Here is an 18,371-nt window from a genome sequence, read left to right on the forward strand (position 1 = left end):
TTAAAAATTACAAAGTTATTCCTTTACATATTTCATATTTATGGCTAGAATTCAAACAGTAAAATCCACGTTAAGCCTGGTGCAATGGTTAATACAGCTAACTACAGAACCACCTATGAGATAAACCTCTGGGAATGCCGGTGAGGGATTGTCTGGTTTAAATTGAAGTAGAAGACCCAAAATGAATGTGGGCAACACTATTTCATGGCCTGGAGAGTACCAGAGCACATAAAAAGGTGAAAGTCAGCTGGGTACCAGCATCCATCTTTCTCTCTCATTTCTGACTCCTAATGCAATGTGACCAAGAGCCTCCTGCTCCAACAGCTGTGCCTTCCCTGCCATGATGGAACTATAAACCAAAATAAGTCCCCCCTCCCTTAGAAGATTCTGCTTCTTCCTTGTCATTGTCTTTCCTTCTTTTTAAGTCTGGCTGTCCTAGAACTCATTATGTAGACCAGGCTCGCCTCAAACTCCCAGAGATCCATTTGCCTCTGCCTCCTAGGTACTGGGGTTGAAGACGGTGCACCATCAGGATATTTTCCTTCTTGTCAGGTATTCTGTCATAGCAAGGAGGCGAATGATTAATATAGCTAATGTGGTGACAAGTACTTATAATCTTAGCAGAAGGGACACTGAGGCAGGAGGATTATCTAAGGGCAGCCTGGGCCGATAGTATGTTTGAGGCCATCCATCATTTGTATTCTAGATAGTGTTATTTTAGTATCCATCCAGAATTGCTTTGTGTCCTCAACAGGCTCAACACAGTTTTAAGAATCAGTCACTCCTAACACCTTTATCTTGGGTATCAAAAGGAACTTTCTTTTTTGGTGTATTATAATTTGGATACTCAGGACATGTCTAAGCATTGTTTGGTCTAAGCAGAATAACTTGGTTGTAACTCGGTTCTGAAGCTCAGGTCAGCAACTGGTCTTTGGAGATCTAAAACTTCATCCAACCAGAAGACCGAGCCTGACTGGAGAGCTGAAAGGACTCAGTAGGGTTTGCTTGTGCTTGTCCTAGTCTCAGGCCTCCAGGGAACTCAACCCCTCTCAGGTATAACGACTTCAAACAAATTCTTAAAACACTAGGTCTAGAGCTCAAAAATGTTTATTATCTTTATTTCAAGAATATTCTACCACACATATTTTTTTCCTCCTCCTCATTCTCCTCCTCCTTTTCACCCTACTCTGGGAATCTATTTATCCATGCAGTTGGGATCTATTTGATTCAGTCAGTCAGTACCCCTTGCTGAGCTGTCTCAGAAACATTTCAAGCTTTGGTTCTATTATTCCGTTGTCTACTTTTGCTGTTCTTCTTTTTAAGTCTTACCTTCCTTCTTACAGGAAGTATTTTTTACTCCTTTTCAGCAACAAGTTAATTGCAAGGATGGCAAAAGAGGCCAACAATGTCAATGCTCCCGTCACCGTGTAAGTGAGTCCTAAGAAAAGGCCTCCTCCTCCAATCCATGTCAGGGTGGAAAGAACAACAGATTTTTCTCCTTGGAATTTGGTTACTGGAAAATCTAAGAAGATCTGTTAAGGATGTGTCTCAGTATTTATCATCTGTAGCATGGCATATACAAACACACTAGAATAAGTTACATAAAATCTTTTTCACAGACAAAAAAGTTGATTGTTCAGTTCATATGCTCCCACATTCTCTAATAGCACTCTATCTTGCTAGAATAAAATCAGTCAAAACAAGGTACCCTGGTTTTGTCCATAGTCATAGTGTACAAAGATGGTGCTGACATAAGCAGATCTAAATAATTTGCTGATAGCTAGCTAGTGAACAGGTAATCTAACTCCATTTGGTGAGCCTAAGGTAGCACAGAGAAAACAGGTAGCATTCAGGGTAGACCTGAAGTTTTATTCATGGATCAGAAGACTCAGAGAAGGTAAAGTTCCTTTCACTGGCTTAGGTTTGAATGCCTTCAACACAGAGAATTCTTTAAGAGGAATAAGAACAATCAATAAAACATTAGGATGAACAGTGAGACATTATTGGTGAGAACTCTAAAGGTGGCATATTTATTGGGGTTTTGAAAAGTCAGTGTCCCTATTGCTGGTGAGAAAATGTTTGAAGTGGGTTTGCTATGTAGCACTTTAATGATGTCATCTCCATGATGCATGTGGCCTGAGGGTTTTAAACATCTGGTGCCTTTTGTAAATGATACTAATAAACAAACAAAGCCTTCTCATAGCAACACAGAGGACAGAGGCATTTCCCAGCAAAGCTCTTTAAGGCTTCCAGTCTCTTGGCAATAAGCTATTTAAAGGCACAAGGAAACATGTTAGGAACAAGTCCTCTGTCTCTCTCTTTTTTTTCAATACTGGAATTCCTCAGCCTCCTGGTCCTTGGGTGCTGCCTCACCTCGGCTGCCTCCTCTGTTCTTTCTCAGTTCATTTGAAGTGAAGAGTCCTATCCTCACCCACAAAACAATAGCATCCTTTCCCCTCCAGTAGGAGGGAGTGCAGTAGTCCAGGGTTACTTCTTTAGCCAGGCCACACAGCGGTAGCGCAAGCAGAGGGCTGACACTCAGCATTGAAGCTGTGCGTGGAGAGTCTAGAGATCAGCATTCAAGTGTGGCTACTCACAAAGTCATCGAGGAGGGCATGTCCGGAGAGAACAGACACGGTATCTTCATTGTAGGGCACCCCTTCCTTTCCCTGTACTCAACCCAAATGAACTGCAGCAGCGGGGGAAGGTGGAATTTGGTTTTTGTCTGTTTGTTTTATCTTTTTCTTCTGCAGTTTCTGTTGAGAGTGACAAAGTCTATGGGATTAGGAGATTCAACTCAAGAAGCACTCACTAGGCAGCATCAATTAAAACAATTGTTTCAAAGCAATGATTGCGGAAGAAAATGAAAGATTGATGAGACAGGGATGTCACATCAGCAGGGACCTGACAGAGGAGCACCCCCACTCTCCCTTTGGAGAGTTCTACACACCTGCTCTAGGAGAAAGGAGAAATCCTGGAACAGGGCAGAGGACCACACGTGGACATTTGCATTTCACATAGAATTTTCCATCCCAGGACTAGGGATAGAGCTCAGTGGAAGAGCAAATGCTTAGTGTGCCCAAAAGCTGAGGGGGGGGGTGGAGAAAAAAAAAAGAATTTCTCATCCACCCCCTCCCCAGGACCTGGAGAGACTGCGAAAATGGACAATTCAACGTGAAGCAGCTCTGGCCTGCTGGGTGTCCTCTAGAACAATCCTAGCCAGTAACCCTGGCATGCTCTAAGAGGTGTGGGTGCTTTATCGGGTGGACATTTCAAAGGTGGGTGACAGTCTAGCCAAGGAAATCTACTTACTTCAGGAAAATGAACTCTGAGGACCACAGTCAGTATAAATTATGTGTAAATATATAACTTCTTAAAGATAAGACTTACGTACACTTTGTAGTTAAATCTTGGTTTTCTAAATCCAAAGTCACATTTGTATTTTTATATTAGGAGGGGGAAAAAAATCACAAATCCGTTATTGGAACATATGCCCGCTAACTTGGCCCAGATGTCTGTTACTAAGATGTCAACTCCCACTGGCTGGCTCTGACCCGAGGGAGGGAGATTACACATCTGCGGAGCAGGGCTTGCAGCATTGCTGGCAGGGCCTGAAGCAAGCTGTCCGCATGCACACAGTGAAGTCTTCATTGAGCAAGCCGTTGCTTGCGGCTCGTCTACATCTAGTCCATGGGTAGGTTTGGCCAAGTACAGAGGCCTCACGCTTCCTGGGGTGGTGAGGGAGGGGAGGAGACAGAGGCTCCCTTGCTCTAACCCTTGTCTAAAAGTTCTATAGTCGCTGTCAGTTTCTCTTAGTCCAGTCTACCTCCCAAATGTGCTCTTATTATCGCTCCCCTTTATTTTTTCAGTTCCCCACCTCATCCCAGTCTGGATGGTGTGCTTCACCTCAGTGTTTCAGATGTCTGGGTCTACTGTTTATTGGTCTTTCTTGGGGACAAAACCACTCCACTATTCATCCATATCTGATAGCACTACTGGGTGTTGCTCCTTAAAAGAAAAGAGACATATTAAGTACATAATTTGGACACAGTTATATGATGAAATTTGATTGCTGAAGAAATTTGATAGCTAACCCCAAGTATGCCACTTCTGCACGCTACTTTGGCTGAAGGTTCCTGAACATCAGTAAGTGCAAAAAGGGCATACTGCCCTTCCACCTTCTCCTGAAAACACAGAGAGATGAAAAATGCCCTCTGACACGTGAAGACATACTTTTTAGTCAGTTGTGGGGACAAACATGTTTAATCTCAGCACTTGGGAGGCAGAGGCGGAGGCACAGGCAGAGGCAGGTGGATCTCTGTGAGTTTGAGGCCAGCCTGATCTACAAAAAGAGTTAAAGGACAGCCAGAGCTACTTAGTGAGACTCTCTCTCTCTCTCTCTCTCTCTCACACACACACACACACACAGAGAGAGAGAGAGAGAGAGAGAGAGAGAGAAGACAAGGGAGGGAGGGAAACGGAGGGAAGAAGGAAGAAAGGAAAGACGGGAGGAAGGAAGGAAGGAAGGAAGGAAGGAAGGAAGGAAGGAAGGAAGGAAGGAAGAGGAAGGAAGACTTTTCCTATTAGGAATAAGCACAAACAGGTTTGGTTAAACCAACCCTCAAGTGTTCTTCCACAACTGATAATCCTTTTAAAGCTAGTAAATCCACATAGTCACTTCTTTGGGTCTCTCTTTCTCCTGGGAGGGTTCCAAACACAATGATATGAACAGAATTTGCATGTTTTTCTCCTGACATGTCAGTTCCGAGGTAGAGACACCCCACCCCCAATCAAGGACGCAGCATTCCACCCCCCACCCCCCCGTTTGTATTACTATAAAATAAGCTATCTGTTTTTCAGTGGTACACATCATTTGGCTGGAGGACATAAACAGAACGGAAGAATTCAACAACCAGTAGCCAGGTTTCTGCCTGCATACGGAGGAGGCAGCACGCCGTAGGAGGATACTGTAGGAGATGTTGAAACTGTAGTTGCCAGCGGGTAAGCCTTCAGCAAAGTAGTCCACGCGGTTGAGTCGGCGGTACAGCTTTTTGAACGTGGGAAAGGCAGCCGTCCGCATCCATACAATGAAGTCCTCATTGATGAAGCCGTTGTTTCCTGGGTCATCTGGATCCAGTTCGTAGATAGGTTTGGCCCAGTGCAGAGGCTTTGCGCTTCCTGTGGGACAATGAGGAATATGGCAGAGCAAAATTAGCTCTTCCTTCAATTTTCTGGAAGAGAAAGAACTGCATTCACAGTGAAATAGAAATGGAAAGATGACTTAAAAAAAATCAAAAACAAGAGTGTGTGCACAAGTTTAATATGCAATCATTGATTATATTGGTTTTAAATTCTAAGGAAGAGTGTACGGTAATTTTATACGGTTGCTGAGAGATGATATCAGGGTCTGTTGGAGAGCCCAGTGGTGAGGGAGCGTGCTGTCAAGACTGAAGACCTGAGTTCAATCCCTGAAACCCACATAGTGGGAGAAGAGAATCAGCTTTCAAGAATTGCATTCTGACTTCTCCCACATACATGGTAGCACACTCATTCCCTGCCCCCTACATTCACCCACACTCTCCCCATGATAAATGTTTAGAAACAAACAAAGCAACAAAGAAAGAGGGAAGAAGGGGCCAGCCCTGGAATCATAGGCCCAGTATGAAGCCAGGAGACACATCTGTTGGCTTCGCCCTGACTCTCGCACTTCTATTCTCTACGGAGAGCATGGCTGTGCCCGCTCTACAAAGCACTTTTGAAAACAGAATCGCCCTCATCTGTGGCCAGCATTTATTCTCCCAGTGCCTGGAACACAATGGGTATTCAATTAATGCTTGATGAAGGGACCGAAGAGTCTTATTCAGTCTGCCAAAGTTGATAAGAGACCACGTTGAATTTCAGATAGCTAACTAACGACAGCAAATTGTATGAGGAATTTTCTACTACTCTCAAGCGGGTTCCTCCACCTATAGGAAACTCAAAAGATAAAGAAGTCTTCTGGACTGTTGTGGTGTCACATGCTTTTAATCCAAGTGTTTGGGAGGTAGAGACAGATGATTCAGTGAGTTAATTTGGATCATTTGCTCTCATTCATTCATCCATCCATCCATCCATCCATCCATCCATTCATCCCTTCATTCAATAACATTACTTGACTGTTTACTATGTACCAAAAGTTCAAGGATAATAATAAAAAACTGCCTGAGATTCCTGAAGGAACTTGCAGACGGCTACAAAAACAGAGTATAATGTGCACAAATGTACCACACATGTGAACACATGCACACACACATGCACGCGCATACACGCAAGCACACATACACACACACACAGTGGGATGGTGTACCGCCATCCTGGATCTCAGGGATCTGGGACAGGAGGAGCCCGAAGCTGGTGAAGACCACGCGCTTTGCTTGCTGTCATCCCACACGACAACAGTGATGTTAAGGACCGCGTGAAAATAAAACGTGTAAGAAGTCTGAACTTGTTCCAAAAGTTTGTGACTAAAGACTGTGTCCCGACAGTGGTTGTAACTCCTAAAGGAGGTCCGTGGATATATCCTTCCTGGGAGGGAGCGGGGCACGACTTCATTAAGATGAACTGGAGCTGGGCACGGTTGCTCACACCTTTTTTGGCCTAGTCCTCAGCAGTGAGGGGCAGGGGGATCTCTCTGAGTCCAGAGCCAGCCAGACTGAGACTAAGAGATCCTGTTTCCAAGAGCTGGGATGGCTGCACAGCATCCCACTGTGCGTGTGTGTTCCTGTGAACATGTGTGTGAGCTTGTACATGTGTGAGAGCGCACGCATGTTTGTAATCAACACTGGCTGGGTGTCTTCCTGCACATCTTTCCACCTTTATCTTTTGACATGGGGACCTAGAGTACACTGGTTGGCTAGCCTGGCTGGCTCAGGGCTCCAGGATCCCCCCTGATTCCTCCTGTTCTCTGCCCACAGCTCCGTGGTCACACGTATGCACTGCCACACGCAGCTTTGATGTGGTTACCAGGGATGCGAACCCAGGTCCTTATGCTTGTGCAGTAGGCACCTTACCCTCTCTAGTCCTCAGGTTTATTTTATATTATATTTTATTTTATTTTTGTTTGTTGTTGTTTTCATAGCCAGAGAAAAGGTCTTAATGTGTTGCTCTCATTAGCACAGAAAGAACCGTGAGCAGTTACATGAAGTCAGTTTTATGTGACTGTCTTCAGACAGGAAAGCTCAGGCAATAATAAACCCTGGGGTTTAATTTCTTATAGAACCAAAGCAAAGCTCTTAGAAAGTCAATCATGAAGATAAGAAAACCTGGCATTTTATTAGAGATGTTACTATAAACTAAGCTAAGAACTCTGGCAACAAGTTTGAATTGTTTGCTTTTGGGGTAATAAAAAAAGTGCAAATTTGGTGGCGCAGAACCCCAGGGGGAAGCCAATTTCCTCAGTAAATGGAGAGAGCAGCAGAGAGGAAGTATGCTGTAGTTCATACCTAAATCAAGCTCGTGTCCGTTAACGCTACGGTGCACGTGCTTCAGCGTGTGCACCACTGAACAGAGTTTTCAGAAGGCCTGAAACTTTAAGGAATGCTTTTGCCCATCAGCAGCTCCTGTGTGTTCTGCAATGACCCCGCCCATTTCCTTCAAATGAGCCTTTTAACTTCGGGTTGCGTTTTTGTGCAAGATAGTTGAAAATCTTTTCTAAAAGAGTGGCAAATAGGTACTGCCGTGACTGCTACCTTATGAAGACTTTGTGCACAGCATCGCTGAAGACTGGGCTTCCAAACGAGGGAGCGTTAAAGGTCGCTCCTGTGACCGCCAAGGAATCGTTGCACGAATTACATAATGACAGCTCAAAAACAAGACCCAACTCTTAAATTTTTTAAGTATGCCCTGTATTGTTTTGACTTCTGTAAAGACTATTGGTCTTTACTCTTGGTAGCATTTTTACTTTTGGTTTTAAAGAAAGTTCTGTGAAAGAATAAAGGTGATGTTGAGAAAGTACAGGGTTTACACCTGAGCATCTAAACTTCAAAAACATCAAAATTCAGAACATCTAAATTAAAAAACATCAAAAATAGAAAAAAAAAGCTTTGAGGTAAAAAAAAATGTCCATGAAAATGTTTGGATTAAAATACTAGCATATTTCACTACAATGAGTGACAGTTGACATTTTCCTCCACTTAGCAAAATTGGCTATGAGGATGGAGATGGTATTTCCTCAGAGTCAAGAGAGAACACTCACATCAAGGTGCTGACAATTTCATATTGATTTGCTGCAGAATTCCTTGCAGACAATTTTTTAAAATAATTAAAAATAGTAAGGCCATAACACACATGGCCAAGAAACCACTTACGCATGTGACTAGGTCCAGAAAAATAATTCTGCTGTATTATCTTTCAACGTTTTGATAACAATGAAGGGAATTTCAAAAGGTATTTAACATGCATTTAAATATTTTAATTTTTGAAAAACCAGCATAAAGGAGATTTAAATTTTTAAAGTAGATTTGAGTAGAATTATTTTATAGACCCATCAATACTATGTCAATTTATTAATCAATCAATAAAAATTTAAATAAGTAGTAATTTTTATTCTCAAAAATTTATCCAGTTGAAGCTGGGCATGGTGGCACACACCTTTAATCACAGCCCTGGGAGGCAGAGGCATATGGATCTCTGAGTTTGAAGCCAGCCTGGTCTATAGAGTGAGTTGCAGGACAGCCATGGCTACACAGAGAAACCCTGTCTCAAACAAACAAACAAACAAACAAACAAACAAACAAACAATGTGTCTGGTTGCCCAATAAATTACAGCTTAAATACAGGTTTCCTAAAACATTTAACTTTTTCTTAATGGTTAATTGGGACAAAACCAATTATTTCATGTTTCTAATAGGAAGACAAAGGAGGTACCCAAGCTTTGAAAAGTTAGAGCGATAGGAGTCAAAGCAATAAAATAAATAAAAAAAAAAAAAAAAAAAAGAATCCTCATGTCTCCCCCACCCCCTACAACATTCTACAAAGATATGGGAACTGGGCATGACGGCACACACCTTTAATCTCAGCACTCTGGAGGCAGAGGCAGGCAGAGCCTTGTGAGTTCTGGGGTAGCCTGGTCTACATAGTGAGCTCAAGGCAGCCAGAGCTGTGCAGAGAAACCCTCTCTACCAAAACTCAAAGAGGGAGAGAAAGAGAGAGAAAGAACAGGGGCGGGATACTGAGCAACTTTCTAGATCTTACCTGCAAATGTACTAGCAAGATCTGTGCTTCTTGGATTCTGAAATTTGATATACTTATCTGTCCACCATGCAAGCCCACTCTTTAGCATTGGGACTTCTATATCTATAGATGAATTTAGGTTGTATGAAAGAATTATGGTATCTGAAATAAAATATAAAATTATGGTAGAGATACGAAGTTGCCATTTTGCCACCTTACAAAATGCAGCCCCAGACACAGATGAAAAACAAATTAGTTTTTTTTTTTTTTCAGACACTCAGCACTCCTACGTGCCATAGATGCTGAATCATGAGATCATTTTTTCCTCTCCCAACATTGAGCCAATTATTGAAAAATAGTCTTTGGCTCCATTCAACTCGAGTTCCCTGACTATTCTTTCAGATTGCTGGCAAGGGAGAAGTTATTTACAAATGAAATGCCAGGCATCAATGTTCTGGCTTACCCTGGACTGAATAGTTGGCACTAAGCAAATAAAACCATCCGCTCAGCTGTCCGGGGAACATCCTGGATGTGGAAGTTACATATTTACTAGAGAGGTAGGAAAAAGTCACCTACCATTGAATATGCTGTTGGCAATTGCACCACAGGGAATGATGGGAGTGCTGTTGTGGGACAGTTGGAATGGAGAACAGTTCTGGGTATCCTGTATACAAGACAGCGTGCCAGTTAGAAGCGCTCTTGGCAAACCCTCAGACTACTGAAAGAGACCACTGGCAGGGAGCAACGTCCCTCATTAGTGTAGTGGCATGGGCAATGAGTGTGGGCTGCTCCCTGTTTTCCTTAGGATTTCTGGCTCACTTAGACCAGAGAACGTTCCTTCTTTGGAGATATGTGTGCACGTGGATGTCTAGGTGTTTTATTTCCTCGTCAACAATACAGATTATGGCAAAGCTATCTGCAGGAGGGATTTTTACCTTGCTATGCTGAGTATCAGTGGGAACAGTTTTCAAAGCCTGTTAAAGTACCATATTCGGAGGTGCGCTCTGATCAGGTTCCATAGCTAGATGACATCACTGGGAGGTGCTTGCTAGACCTAGGTTATTACGTCCCAGACTGTCAGGAGAACAGCCTCACTAATGTGTCTGAGCTGCTGGGAATAAAACCTTATCATTCCAGGTCCACAAAGGTATCCAGTTAAACCAAAGGCTTTTATTCAAGCAAATCTCCTTTAAGTAGGACAGAGCAGGGCCTCAGTGATAGAAAGGACAGACAAACATGGTCAGCAAGTGAAACAAATAGAGACCAAAGTCTCAAAATGCACAAAAGGGTTGCCTAGTACCTACTCTAACTGCCTTTAAGGGGACCAGTACTCTTTCTCTCTCTCTCCTGATGATATTTACGTAAAATGCTCAGCCCTTCCACTTTAAATAAGAACGAAGTGAACATTTCCATCTTTAAAACCCGCCATGCTGAGGCCCTCCCAGCTCCTGTCTTTTAGACTGAATTAACCACCTGGCTTTAAACAAGAGAGGAACACATTACACCAAACAGAACTGATCCTTACCCAAATATCCTTACCCAGCAGTTGGCTGTTGCTTCTTGATAACATATATCGATAGAGATTCTGATAGAAACCATACAATTTATAGTACATATAAACATTACCCTGCATCGAAGAAAAATAAGAAGTAAGATAAATTAACTGGGATGTTAGTACACAGCAACACTTTTTTTTTTTTCAAAGAGATAAAACAGTACATGAAACATTGATGGGAACTGAAAGTTTCTTTTTAGAAACTAGAAACTCAAAAAGGAAAAAAAAATGAGACAGGGTCTCACTGTGTAGTCCTGGCTGACAGGGGACCAGGCTGGCCTTGAATTTACAAAGATCTGCCTGCCTCTACCTGTGGAGTGCTGGGATTAAGGCTATGCAACACCACGCCAGCTTTAGGCTGTGTGTTTTCAACACATTACTTGAGATTTACAAATATTGTGTCTTCTTGACAAAATCAGGAAACATGTTTTTGCATAGCATGTTCTAAAGTTTTAAAAATACTGTTCATAAGATTTCGATATCTAAATATTTTTCCTTGAAACACGAGTTTCTTTTCGGAGTCCTTGATTAATCAGTCTCAAACAGCTGGATCATCAGCAACACTGGTCTAAGTTTTCCTGGCAACCTCTTTGGTGTGGTAACTGTCAATGCGGCAGCAGCTCTCCCCAGACCACCAGAAAACATAGACATTTTTACATTACGATTCATAACAGTTGCAAAATTACGGTTATGAGATAGCAACGAAAATGTTATATTTGTTGGGGGGGGGGGTGTCACCGCAACATGAGGTTGCGATATTGGGTTGAGAGCCAGTGGGCTACAGCACCAGTTTTGTCAACTTCCGGGGGTAGAGTCCGGGCACTTGAGCCACAGAAGTGATTTGAGAAATAAATATCCAACAACCTTCCAGTGATTTTCCCCGGAAGAGCGGGGTGCATGGCCCGATCAAGAGGAAACTGCTGCTCACCCAGTATTTGCTAGTGCTCTTGAGTGGGGTAGCAGTCAAAGGGTAATGACCTTGTATGTGAAGAATAGGTTGTGTATTAAGATGCTGCGGGAGACCATTTTTCTCCTGCGGTCTATTTATATGCTATGGCAGAGGGGGACTCAGGAGTAGCCACAGCCGCCGCTGCTGTAGGACAGGGATCTCTTGTCTGCGGTGATGCGCTAAGATCCGTGACGAATCTAGCCTGACTGTACTAAATGGTAGGCTAGGAGCAGTTGGGTGGATAGCCGTGGTGTATTTTGGGATGGGTGAGGTCTGCCATGTTGAGTGTTTCAGTAGGGACTCGGTTTTAGTTGAGTCCTCTCGCTAGGAGGATTGGATGGGGCGTGGCTGCGAGTCTGTGGCAGTGATCTGAAGGAGGTGCTGACTGGATGGCCTGACTGTGGGTGGGTGGGTACCGCTGAGCGGATGGACCCAGTACTAGTCTTTGCACTGCGCTAAATAAGGCTGCGCACAGTGCTCTGGTGGTCGCAGTTCTCCTCTGATGCCTTCCTCTGGGGGAAGGGCAAGCCTACCACAACAAACATTTTGTATGCAGCACCCACACGCCTGCAGTTTCGAAGTAAATCTAGGTGGTGTAACTTGAAACTGGAGTCGCTGGGCATGCGCAGGTGGGTGGGCCTGCCGGGCGCCTGGAAGGCAGGAGGCCGGAGGCTCCCTGTGCTCTGGTAAAGATGCGCAACGAGTTCTGAGCTTTTCCCAAGGACAGAGACAGATAGATTTGATACTGGGTTTTATACTTTGAATTATTTTTTCTTTCTTCAAAAATTTAAATATTTTGAGGCTTCAGGAAGGAAAGGAATTCAGGAAGAGCGATTCGAGGGCTAGAAGGAGCTGGGTAAGGAAGCTCGTAGGCTGCACTATTTCTTAAGGGTGTTCAGCAGGCTGACTGGAAGATCTATGCGGTATCTCACGGGACACTCCTTTCCTGGGGAGAGCCTGCCTTGGTAACCCCACTGTGATCAGTCACTGGCTCTTAAGCGCCCCCACCCCCACCCCGAACCTTGGCCCAGGTGCAGAATGGTTTCAGAGCACAGAGCTAGGGCGGCCCCTCAGCTATACTCCCCGCGGTGAGAGCTGAGAAGAGAGTTTTATGTCTCCATGGTCTTCGCTAGCAGTCAAGATTTAAATGAAAAGAACAAAACAGAAAACGTATTTTCCTCTATGTCCCAAAGATATTTCAAAGGTCTATCCTGTGCTCTGCATTCTGCACCTCTTCCTCTCAACACCCCCCCCCCAAACCTGCTCCCCTCCTTTCTTTCTGAATGCCTATATGTAGGAATCCAGGCTAGTTTTCTCTCCCCTCTCCACTGAACACTCCACTTTCCGGCCGCTTGCAGCTCCTTCAGCCGGTCCCAAACCCAAGTCATTATCATCTCTGGAAAACCCATCACTTCTCCCCTTCCCTCTTCTTCCCTAAAGTTAGAGGGAACAGCCCTCCTTGCCTCCTCCTCTTTCTTCACAGAATCTCCCTAGAACCTTCTTAAGCATGAGAGTTTAATCTGCCCAACAGCAGGGACTTCTCTCTGAATTTCTTGGCATCGCTCACACTGCCAGGCTGAGAGCCTCTTCAGGATTGAGCTGCGCTGCTAAAATGACTGGGGGTGGGGGAATCCAAGGTGAAGGCCACCTGGTAAGACTAACAATGTGTGACCTTGGCCAAGTCAATAGCTTCCCAGGCCACTAACGTTTTCACTTAACAGGAGGTGTTAACGGCCCTGCCCACACAGATATTTATGACCAAACTGTGTGGTTGATCATATAAGTTAGGTTGGAAAGTTAAGAATCTTCAAGTTCAGAAACAGAAAAAAAGGTGAGAACAATAATTAGACAAAAGGTCATGCTGAAGTTGTAGGGTCATGGCCTCAAGACTTGCCATTTCTACCTTGCTTTATTTCTTCTGTTTTCCGGGTTTGGGAAAGCATTTGAGGGAAAGTGCAAACCCCCTGTGGAGAGACAGGTGGACATACATTAGCATGAAGTCAATTGAACTCACCTCCATTTTCTCCGGAAGGTAAAAGGGAACAGAACAGTTGCACTCTTTGTCAAAATTGGAACTATCTTCCCGTAGCTTATAACAATTGGCACAGATCTTTGTGTAATTTATCTGTCGGGCAGGGAAAAGCAGTAGTTTAAAGGTTACATGAGTCCACATCTTAATATTCAATGCCTGAGCCTTCCCAGGGTCTTCTATGCTTTTGGAGATGGAGCCTGTGTCATGGATAGAGGCCAGCCTGCTGTGCGGTCGAGCTTTTCTGGGGTACCTGGGAGGAGGCCTTCTTACAGTTTCTTACTTGGTCGCCTGGAGGCATTTTGCCTCTGGCCTGGAACTCCATGTGTCTGTTGCATGTTCGTGTGATCTGCTGGGGTGAAGCTGCTTTCCTTCTCAGTCACAGGAGGGCTGCTGGGAAGGTATTAGTCAATGGTTCGGGAAAACTGTGCCCATAACTCTAATCACCTTCACAGGGAGCTCATTCTCTATTTTTCCATTTTATTGTATGGAAAATATTCACATTAATCATTTTACATGTCCTCTGGAGGAAGTTACTAAAAGTGACCGAATGGGAAAACAAATATTTCCAAATAATATTATTGATGTATGTGGAATAAGCCAGCTTGGGGAGGTGTCGTGGTCTGCTTCTTGAAAGTTGAAGCTCTGTGAAAAACTGTATAATGAATTCTTTTAAAAAGAGCCACATGCCCCAAGTAGGTGACTCCTGTGTGCTCTGGCAAGGCGGTCAACACTCCGTTCTGGGGGTAATGCAGTGGGAGGACAGTGGGAGGGAGGCTCAGAGACAAAGGCTCTGGGGTCGGGTGCTCCCCCATCCTGTGGGCAGATTCTCTTTCCCTGTCTATGACCAAGAGTAATGAGAAGATTGTGGCAACATGGAAGCTCGAAGGAGTGAGGGTGTGGCTTTCTTTTTGGTAATCTACCAACAGGATGAAGGATTCTCATGAGGAGAAAACTAACAAAAGCCCCGTAAGGAGCTGAGGTTGAAAGTGAAGTGTAAATACCAAGGTGCTGTGGATGCCTTAGGTCACCACTCTTTACCCACGTGCCATGGCTTGAGCGACTACACTGATAGTATTTATGCCTCTTCTGGTTGTGGAACTATTCTTCAGTTTATAAAGAACATCAAAAAATGGGCCTCCAGTGTGGCCAACCCCCTCCTTTGACTGGAGTAATTTTACTTATTTAACCTGCAGTATCCATGTTCTGATGATCAGTGTATTTCACAGAACAGTTTTCCTACAAGTGATGTCACACTAGAGCGCACTGTATTTCATGGGTTCCATTTTGAAAAGAAATGTTCCGTGGCCATACACATACTTCTTGACCAGGTGGTATCTCCGCTGCTTTCTACGTCTAAGAATTTAGGTGGGAAATACATATCCTTCACATGTTGTGTATGTAGAGACTGTATCTGCAATTCAGTGTTTAGCTGAACTTATAGACCTATAGATTAAAAAAAAAAAAACAGAACAAAAACAGTAGTCTGCTATTTGTAGAATTTGAGAGGCGAGTGTCACTTGTACTTAAAGTGACTTATGAAGAGAGGGATTCCTTGCGTTCCAGGGTAAGAAAAGGAAAGGCCAACTTTGAATTCTTCTACTAAGTCACTCGGGCTTTGAGTTTTGAGTTTATCTTATCACTTGGTGAAACCAAATATTTCTAAGTACAAATGGAGATTTACCCTCTGGATGCTGCTGGTGCTAGGTATTAGAGGTAACCTTGTCTGAAACACACAAAAAGAACTATCAAACAGACGTCCTGGGAAATACTCCCTAATGTCATGGGGTCAAAGCATTTTGTTAATAGTTATTTGAAGACTGGCCTTAGTCAACAGCCAGTGATGGATGTGGTCATTGTCTCATGCATGAGGTAACATGATTCAGCAATGATCTGCTTCTTAGTGAAGACTGTGACCCCACCCCACCCCCACTGGCTCCCATCCCTGCCAAGTCTTCCTTCCAGAAGAAGGAACATCCAGAAAAAAAGTTATGGAAGAAATGTGATGAGCTATTTTTAAAATGAAAATCAACCTCACAAACACATTACTTTGATATGCGTTTCAGCCTAGGCAAGTTTCACGGATTCTGATGGAACAAACCATGTAGAACAAGCTGGTCTTGAACTCACAGAAAACCATTTGCCTCTGCCTCCCAAGTTCTAGGATTAAGGGTTCGTGCCACTACAGTTGGATGAAAAGGGAATGTTTATGGACTCCTGGCATAAATAAGTGTTGCCAGTATGGGAAAATAGAATTCTTCAAAAAGGTGGGTTTACCGTAAGATCTGTCCATCTCACTGAGAATATAGCTCAAGAAAATGACATGAGCACATCAAAGAGATACTCATATTCCCATATTTTTTTGCTGTTTCATTCATAATATTATAGGTCGATTCTATAGTTGTTCACTGACAGATGAATAAAAATGATGTCTCTACAATAGAACATGATTTGGTCATAGCGACAAAATTTTGTCATTTGCACCAAAGTGGAGGATATTAGAACAACTGATATTGCATGGTCTCACAAATACAAGTGAGTTGCTAAAAGACACCTGCAGGCAGAACAGTTAATTAGCCAGAGGCAGAAAGGGAGGAGGAGGAATGCAGCTGATATTGCAAACCAAACACAGAAAGGATAATCCACGTAATCCACACCCAGCACAGCAGTATGTCAGTGGCTCACAGCAACTCCTTATATATTTCATGAATATCTAGAAGGGCGGAGCTAGAATCTAATTGCAAGGAAAGGCAAGTCCACCATTCCCTTGATATGCTCAGTATTATATTGCAAACGTGTCCTAAAAAAAAAAAAATTGCTGTGCCCAGTAAACTATTACAACCTCGATGTGTTAATTTTACAAGAATAACATTTAAAAATATACATGCTTTAAAAAAAAAATCCCAAGATCTTTATTTTGTGCCCTTTACCTATAGGATTATTGGGCCTAGCAGTCTTTGAACTTGTCTCTCTCCTTTTACCTGTTTGTTGCTCACTCGGCTTTTTAAGATCAACTGACTTGGCCAGGTCCTGTATATAAATGTGGCTGGATGTGATCAGTGAGGCAGTAAGAATGAGTGGAGTCAACACTGGGGGCTTTTTTTCCCATTTGCATCTCTGCCAGCCTGAAGTTGCGTGGTTCCAGTCCTATCTGGTTTTCCCCTTGAGGGGCTATGTTCTTAAAGCGATCGCTCCCATTTTCAGTCCCAAACCGAAAAACTTTGGAAATTAAAAATGTAAGACAGGACAAACCTCAATTTTCTTGGTGCTCTTTGCAGACAATAGAAGGATGATGCCCATAGAGAGGCAGAATCCTCCCGTGGCAAAAAAGATAGAGAGGACCACCGAGGCAGATAAATTCAGCTGGTGGGCAGGCAGCGTTTGCTGCTTCAGTGCTGTGTTTTCTGGCAGCCTGGACAGGTCATACACTGGCAGCATCTTCATTTTGGTCCTGCGGGTGACTCACATACTTTGGAGACATTTAGAACATTCATACAGTAACATCACACAAAGCTAATGGTACATGAAGAATTACATGAAGTCACGAAGTCAAGTTTGCTTTCAGATCTTGTTCTCTCTGCAGACCTGCTAGCTGCAGGAAGCACAACCCTCTGGGGCAGTGCTAGGTGCATTTTATTTGAAAGCCTGCTGGGCTAAGAATGTTCTCCTCAAGGTCTATAAAAACCAGTATCTGTTACAGGCCATTTCAGAGATTTGGTGACCACGTCAAGGCACAAACCTTTTCTGAATATATCTTTAGAAACTGTAAATCTTTGGTAATTAATACAATCAAAGTTAGGGATATCGGCTTTTCCCCAAATATGGCTATTGTATAACAGGAACATGAAATATGTTGGGAGAATGCTCTGAGATTACAACTAGCTTTGTCATTTGTGTTGCTACAGAAAGTCAAAACAAAGAGGGATTTATAGAAAAATACACTCATGTACTTAATGTACTTAACTTCAGCAGCTTTCTCTCTGTCTCTCTTCATATATAAGAAAGACACAGGCAGAACATGTAGGTTACATTTCCTTTTGGGCCTGGAGAGATAGTTTAGTATTTAAGGGACCCAAGTTTGATTCCCAGCACCCTATAGGGTGGTTCACAACTGTCTGTAATTCTAGTCTCAGAGGATCTGATGCCTACTTCTGCCCTCCTTGGGCACTGCATACATGTGGCACACAGATATTTATTCACGCAAAATACTCATACACATAAAATAAAAAAAGTCTCTCTTAAGCTCTATGAAATCTACTCATTAGAGGTTGGTGAAGCATTATTAGATATTCAGCCTTGCAATACAGCATTAGCTCTGGTTTTTCTCCATTGGTTGCTAATAACTTATAATTATTTCCTTAAAAAACTGCCAGAGGATATAGAAGCAGACAGAGAAGCCATGTGTATGGGTGTGAAAGAAGGCAATGAAAAAAAAAATGTACCTGATTTAAAAGAATATCAGGTGAATGTAAATACACACAGTAGGAGGTTTCCAGTTCAGAATCAATCTTTATACTTGCAAAACAAGCGAACAAAAAGCAAATTACCCATGGGAGGTTTTTGGCCCGACCGGCAAGTTGTGAGGAGACCAGCGGCTGTTGTCCCTCTACCACACAGCGTTGTGTGAG

The 18,371-nt window shown here is 43.3% G+C and overlaps 1 protein-coding gene across 1 annotated transcript; it reads right to left on the reverse strand.

The window, feature by feature from the left end:
* Positions 1-1,162: 1,162 nt before the first annotated feature.
* LOC129667252 (cell cycle control protein 50C) lies at positions 1,163-17,187 on the reverse strand. Its single transcript, XM_055594800.1, has 7 exons — positions 16,996-17,187; positions 13,729-13,839; positions 10,736-10,837; positions 9,787-9,874; positions 9,232-9,372; positions 4,969-5,178; positions 1,163-1,522 (listed from the first exon to the last, which is right to left on the reverse strand). Exons 1-7 carry the CDS (start codon positions 17,185-17,187, stop codon positions 1,338-1,340), a joined length of 1,029 nt encoding a protein of 342 aa, XP_055450775.1. The 3' UTR covers positions 1,163-1,337.
* Positions 17,188-18,371: the final 1,184 nt, after the last annotated feature.

The sequence above is a fragment of the Psammomys obesus genome, unplaced genomic scaffold (assembly GCF_907164565.1).
Source record: "Psammomys obesus unplaced genomic scaffold, mPsaObe1.curated_primary_1811, whole genome shotgun sequence".
NCBI lineage: Eukaryota > Metazoa > Chordata > Mammalia > Rodentia > Muridae > Psammomys > Psammomys obesus.

Bases quoted from the DNA above. Each gene is read 5' to 3' on its own strand.
- LOC129667252 (XM_055594800.1), bottom strand. From the start codon at position 17,187: ATGAAGATGCTGCCAGTGTATGACCTGTCCAGGCTGCCAGAAAACACA. The intron at 10,838-13,728 runs GTGAGTTCAATT...TCTTCGATGCAG, and splicing joins ACCTTCCGGAGAAAATGGAG to GGTAATGTTTATATGTACTA. The intron at 9,373-9,786 runs GTAGGTGACTTT...ATTTTATTTCAG, and splicing joins TGCCAACAGCATATTCAATG to ATACCATAATTCTTTCATAC.